This window comes from Hakea prostrata, chromosome 5, assembly GCF_041222555.1.
Source record: "Hakea prostrata isolate BN-2017 chromosome 5, UWA_Hpros_2, whole genome shotgun sequence".
In the NCBI taxonomy this organism is placed as follows: domain Eukaryota; kingdom Viridiplantae; phylum Streptophyta; class Magnoliopsida; order Proteales; family Proteaceae; genus Hakea; species Hakea prostrata.
The window spans coordinates 3,618,087-3,624,749 of record NC_142604.1 but is presented as its reverse complement, the minus strand read 5'-3'; the positions used below and the strand labels follow the sequence as shown (position 1 = coordinate 3,624,749).

The 6,663-nt window shown below is 37.5% G+C and overlaps 1 protein-coding gene across 1 annotated transcript; it reads left to right on the top strand.

Moving 5' to 3' along the window:
- Window positions 1–735: 735 nt before the first annotated feature.
- Window positions 736–4,054, top strand: LOC149014446 (large ribosomal subunit protein uL3m-like). The gene is made up of 3 exons (XM_089157230.1): window positions 736–1,972; window positions 2,831–2,944; window positions 3,167–4,054. Exons 2-3 carry the CDS (start codon window positions 2,849–2,851, stop codon window positions 3,338–3,340), a joined length of 270 nt encoding a protein of 89 aa, XP_089013356.1. The 5' UTR covers window positions 736–1,972; window positions 2,831–2,848; the 3' UTR covers window positions 3,341–4,054.
- The last annotated feature ends 2,609 nt before the right edge of the window (window positions 4,055–6,663 follow it).

The window sequence follows — 6,663 nt, the reverse complement described above, 5'->3', positions numbered from 1 at the left end:
AAAAAAAAAAAGAAGAAGAAATCAACCCAATTCTCTCAACCATTGGGTATTACAAACCCTTGTTTGCTGCTGATGCACTTGAAGAGGATCTTTAGGGTGGACCTAGATCTGGGCCTTGCATCAACCAACTAATAAAGATATCTTTCTATGTGTTTGTGATTCCTTTTTATTTGGTTACCAAAACTACTTTTTTCCTACTAGGACTCTAATGTCCTTTGATGTCCCTATTTTCATGGTTACTCTTTTCCTCTCTCTCTCTCTCTCTTCTTCTTTTATTTTTTATCTTTTTTTTTTTTTGGGGGGGGGGGGGTTGTTGGAGATTCCTAGCTTCCTTTTTCTTTTTGATTCCTAACTTCCTATTTTTTTCACTTCTTAGAATTGCTCTATTGATTTTTGGGTAATATAGATTTGCTCTATCAGGTGTTTCCGTAAATTTAGGCTTTATTTCATCCTATTTAGGATAACATATTTAATGATTGTTTGCTACCTTAATTGGTACACATACCTTTGTGTGCTATTTACATATTGGTCATTAAAAGGATTTTCCTCCCAACTTTACCCTTTAGAGTTGGTTTGTGTATTCTTTTGAGATTTCTTCTAATTACATTCATGCCATTCTTATTTCAGTTTTGGAATATTTACATATTTGACATTCTTTTCTTTAACAGCCCCTTGAAAAAATCTGGTGTATTAGAAGTATTGCCAATTTGCCATTACTTCTCTCGAGTGGGGCCAATTTGCTGATTTTGTAAGCAGAGGAGTTATCAAAATGTGTTTGGAACCCAAGATATAATATACTTGGACTCAACGATGGATTGAGTTGGGAGTGATGGATTAATTACTAATTTGTCGTTATTTTATTTTGGTAAACCATGGACTGCTTCAGTGTGGGATCTTATTTTTTAGTGTGAGGGGTTGATTGAAGATATATGGGTCTTTCCTGTTGAAATTTTGTTCTTATCTAGTCCACGTGTACTGCTACACGTGAGGGGGAGATTTAGTATTTATTCTCTATGTACTCAAGAATTTTATTTGATGAATTATTACCTATTACCACTACTCGTCTTCTTGCGAAGAGCACTTGTGCGGCCGTTGGAGCTGCACTTTTTACCTACTTGTGCGGACATTGTAGCTACACTTTTTACCTAGTTTGGCGGACGTTGGAGCTACACTTTTTACATACTTGTGTGGACATTGGGGCTGCATATTTTATCTTCTTTTGTGGAGATTCCTCCCTACTATTTGGCATTATTTGGATAGTGTCTTTGATGTTACTGTTGCTGTGATAATTATGGATATGGTTAATCTCACTACCGCCTACTGATCTCATTATTGGATGGTCTGTGCAACATGAAGATTATTTATTTAAGTTGCTGTTCATTATCTTCTTGGTGATGTTTCAGTGATTATCTGTGTCTGCTGTTGCTACTTTTGCTCAAGATTCATGAAGTTTTTTGATATAGGTTCTTGTTATTCCAAGTTGGAGCCCTTGTTTTGTTGCACTCTAGCTTGAGGGGGAGTATTGAAGTGCAGCAATGTTGTAGGTTATATTTTCTGTTTTAGGGAGATCTTAATTAAGCTTTTATTCTTGTTAATCTACCTCAAGTATCCAGGGCACCAGTGTCCTTGTTATAAATCATAATTAGTAACTCCTGTCTTAAGAAGGATTTTATTGTATTTACTTTATTATAAATAAAGGAGATGAGATTAGGGAGGATGGAAGCCTAATCAAAGGATACAGTCTGCACAGATCTTGCGATACATCACCTTTCCTTTCTCTTCTTCTTCAACTCTTGTGCTCAAACTGGTTGCAAGGTTATGATTTCTAACATATATTATGTATTGTATCTGCATCTCATTTATTTCCACCATGTGCAGATGAAAACGAGACAATCATAAAATGGATGTCGTGACTCAGAGAAATGGGTTTGAAATCTTTGGAGATTGTTGATTAAGTTAAATACCAGTCCAGGCATGGAATCTATGCTATGGGTTTTTCATATCAGTTTAGTCAATTATAGAACATAGTAGTTAACTCTATCTAGAATTTGTTTATTAATCTTAAATATTCCAGGGTCTAGCAGATACAGTTCCTCCTTTACCCCTAGAGTTATGTGTTGCACGGTTGCACCCACTTTTGTACAATTCCTTGTGAGATTAGTAGAGGGGTAATTCTTGTATGGGTCTTTGTTTTCTTGAAAACTTCCTCAGAGGCTGGTTTTTCTATAGCATTGTCTAAAAGCTGGCATATGGGACTAAGTCATGTTGTTTTATTCAATTTGATTAAGTCCTAGTTTTCTGTCGGAAATTTCAAATCAGGCTGGTTTTCTACAACCGCATATTTGTGGGCGCTCCCTTCCCATAGCAGCAATATCTACATAACCAAAAGTTCAGTGTCTCTGTGACCAATATATTAGCTCCTCTGGTTGACTGCTTTTAGGTTCTGATGTTAGTGTGGCTTAGCTGATCATATTTTTCAATCTCCTGTCTGCCTGTGAATTGGGAGCATGTTTGAATCGTCTGATCGAATTGCTTTTCAATGATCACCATGGAGGTTACTTGCCCCATCACCAGGATATGGTACGGATTTTCGGGACCTCATTTGTACGAGGCATGTTGAGCCCTCAAGTCTTGAACCTTGAATGCCGGTTCCTCTTCTGGGGTTTAGAGGTCGTCCTTCGTGTGTGGATTTGTGTAAATTCCATTCTTACTGCCTTCTTTTTGCATCTTGGATGTGTACTATGGGGTGGGTTCTCAAAGTATGATATTTATGCAATTGCAGGTTGTGGTTACTGTACCAAAACTGACAATTTGAGTTTTGTCCATATAGGTTTTCAAAGGCAAGAAAATGCCTGGACGCATGGGTGGGAAGCAGTGCACAGTTAAAAATGTGTGGGTCTATAAGATAGATCCAACAAGGAACTTGATGTGGGTCAGAGGCCAGGTATGCTTTTGTCTGGGTCTGTCTACTTCCTACCCACTACTCTAAGGCTTACATCCTGGATAGACTTTTACCTTTTGTGTCTTCTCAAAGAAGGAAAATTTTAGTTTTAGGAGGTGTGGGTAGGTGTTGGGGGGGGGGGGGGGGGGGGGAAGACAGGTACTTACATGAGAATCAGTATCTTACTATTGCTTTTTCTTTGATAGTTCTGCTCTACTGTCACAGGTTCCAGGTGCAGAAGGGAACTTTGTGTTTATTAGAGATGCTTTTTACAAAAAACCAGATATTTCTTTGCTTCCATTTCCAACTTATTTTGCTGCACAAGACGAGGATGTTTCAGAGTTGGAGCCTTTATTGGCTGATCTTGGGGAGTTGGATCCATTCATGGCTGGAGATTAGAAACTCTTGTACTCAATATTGACACAAGCAAATTTTTTATTTTTTGGCTTTCCCTCTCAATCGGATCAACTAACAGGCTGCATTTCTCAGATTATTGGCAGTGGAAGTGGGTTTCTGATCAAAGCATCAGCAAAAATTGTTGGTAATTCAATTTATCCATTCTAGATTGGATAGGCAATTTAAAAAAGGAGATGGAGGCAGGGCTTGTAATTTTATTTTTATAATTTTACATTACCTGTGAGTTGAACTGAATTGGCATAATCTTATGCAGGAATTTTGTTTAAAATAATTGTTGGCAGTTTCGCCCATCCATAAATTTCAGGCATTTTAGGCTCAGGATTGTGACACATTCAAAAATAGTCAATTCTAGCGTGCGCCTTTTTTTTGGTAAATTGAATGGGTTCAAAACCTTCGTACATCCTGGTCCGTGATTTTGGGCAAAAGATCCTTGTGAGGGAGATAAATATGATTTGACATTTGTTTTCTTTTAGATTCTGCTACAATTTTGAGTCAACGACTCTGGATTTGGTGGATTCACTCCTTTGCCAGCGTCTTAATCCAAACCCATCTTTGATTGCACCAGCTACTTGATAACAAAGCTTCTAAAGAGCTGGAGTTCACCGTTTTTGCAAGTTCCTCTAATGTGTGTTATCAGTATTCTATTATAATATAATAAAAGATTTACAGAATTAAAGGCAGTGATAAAAGTGGTCTGAAGAATCAACTAGGAAGGCAAACTATCACACCCCACTCGTTGGTATTGGATCCGCAACCAACAACAAGTGGTGTGATCCATAGTTTCAAAACTAGGTTACGTTAGCAATAATAAATAAGGCACACAATCTCATAATCAAGAGCAAGAAATAAACATTTAATCGATAGGGTAATCAAGAGCAAGAAATGATTAAATAAAGACAAGTTTAACAGAAACTGTTTAGTTTAATAATCTTTGTGACTAAAATATCCTTTTGTTTATTCGATTTTTTTGTTTTAATTTTTTTCTTTTTAATAATTTTTTTCTTTTATTCAAAGAATAATTGTAAAAATCTCATTTTGACGGTGAAAAAAATTAGATACCACGAGGTGAGACCCTCTAGTATTTACTCACTGTTCTCTCCATCTTCTCCGTCGTCGTAGGCCAAGAACTCCAGTGCAAGGCCGAAAGGCCTTGCTGATTTCCGCTTTCATGAGTCAATAACTGAGCAATATAACGAACCAAAATTTGAAGGTTAACAATTCTCAAATTATAGACCACTACAAAGAGGGTAATTCTTCATAAAGCAATATCCCTATGAGAAATCCTCCAGGTGTCATAAATTTAATAGCTAAGATAGGGACGCTTTGAGTTCAATATCTAAGAAAATGGCGTAGAAAATGGGAGCAAAAACTTGCATTTATAAAAGCGTAGAATGCTTCCTAATGACCAGAATCCATGGCGAAGTCACTAGTTGTGAGGTTTGACGGAGAGAGTGCATTCCATGTTGTAATTTTCGTAATATATTTGAGAATTTGTTTTTCTAAAGGTTGGGTCTTTTCCTAAAAGCCACCTAAATGGCCAAAACCCAAAACCCAAAACCCTAAAACCCTAAAAACCCATGGAATATTATGCATAAATATTCCATGCATAATATTTCATGGGTTGAATGGGTTTTAGGGTTTAGGATTATTAGACTCCGAAATCCCTTGGGGCAAGGGTGAAATCCCATATTATATTTTAATTAGATGTAAAACCTATCTTCGGAGGGTATACTTAGGATGCATGCCTGTTAGCTACTTACGCGAACCTTAATTTAAGAAAAAAAGTAAAATATCATTAAAATAAAAGATGATTTATGCATAATATTCCATGAAGTTAAATGCTCATTGGAAATATCGGTTTATTGTCACTTGTGGTGTATTGCGATATGATTGAGCATGTTTGATACTTTTTATTAGGAATTAATTAGATCTAATGCTGAACCTTAAAACAAATTGAAGGCATTGATCTTGTATTTGTATAATTGTATTCGAGATGCGCGTAAGCTAGTCCGCATGAACCTCAAACACCAAAAGTAGGCATAGACGTGTAGTAGCAGCGAGTCGTCACTCACTCACTGTTGAACAACTGCTTCCCAACTGTCATCGTCAATGTGGCATCCATTTATTACGTTCATCTCTAGATCTTGATTGAGCGGTTACTGGAAAAAGGGAAAGTCTAAATATACTAATGTGTTTTTTACATAGGGAAATAAGATGCTTCATGAATTATCTATCCTAGAATTTATCAAAAAAAAAAAAAAGAAAAGGAATTCAATCATCAATGAATCACAACCACTCATTCTCTAATCGTCCATCCCGTTTGTGGACCCCATCTTTGATGTTTGATTCTGCCAGTATCCACATCGATTTCAAATCCGACGGTTTCCAACGCCCCAAGTATCCACCTTTTTTTTTTTTCTCCCTTCCTTCTGAAAGATTCCGACATGCACGCCAACATTAAATAATCTTTATCCACAAAATTTTGCTGTCAGAATCCTGTGTTTGGCTGGCAAAGTGGCTTGGGGATGGATGTGCAATGACTTTTCACTTTTTGTACAATAATGAAGGAGAGCCGCGCCGAGCAGAGGCGTGGGAAACTATATCCTAGCTCGCCGGCAGCTAGTAGATGCGAGCACACCAAACGCACGTGCGGCACGCCCCCGTTCTAACCGCCCAATTGATGCGGCAACGGTCACCAGGGACCGAAAGTTAGATCGGACGGTTGAGGTCCCGTAAAAGGGACGAATCGAAAGGTTAAGGTACAGGGAAGCCTGTCAGCCAGGTCCTCTCGTGGTGGAAATGATTCTTCCACTTAATTTAATTTAATTTCATTTCATTTGCATCTCACCTCCGATTTATGACTTATGAGGTGTAGTATGTTGGATTTTTATTTGCGGCTTGAATTTAGCCACGTCATCAACATTTGAATTAATGGTTGGGATTCAAATACGGGGATTTACGTGTAAATATATATATTTTTTTACATTTTAAAGAATTAACTTTTATTAATTTACAAAACAAAGTCCCTCCTTCACTGGTACCCAAAAACCCTCTCTCTCTCTCTCATTTTCTTCTCACAGCATCATCACAAAGCCGAGAGCTGCGAAGCATGGAAATGGTGGTGCTTCAGTACTTTTCACGCTACCCGAATATAAGCTTTGTCACTCTTTTTCTTCTTGGTTGAAACTGGAAAAAAAAAATGTAGTGACCGAAACACCTACCCTATCTTTACTTGTTCAAGTTTTGATCTGCTAGGTTTCAAATGGGAGAAGGCAAAACACAAGTCGAAGGGTTCTTCCCGACCA

Excerpts from the sequence above, each read along its gene's own strand:
- LOC149014446 (XM_089157230.1), top strand. The coding sequence starts at position 2,849 with ATGCCTGGACGCATGGGTGGGAAGCAGTGCACAGTTAAAAATGTGTGG. Across the intron at positions 2,945-3,166 it reads TGATGTGGGTCAGAGGCCAG|GTTCCAGGTGCAGAAGGGAA; the intron begins GTATGCTTTTGT and ends CTACTGTCACAG.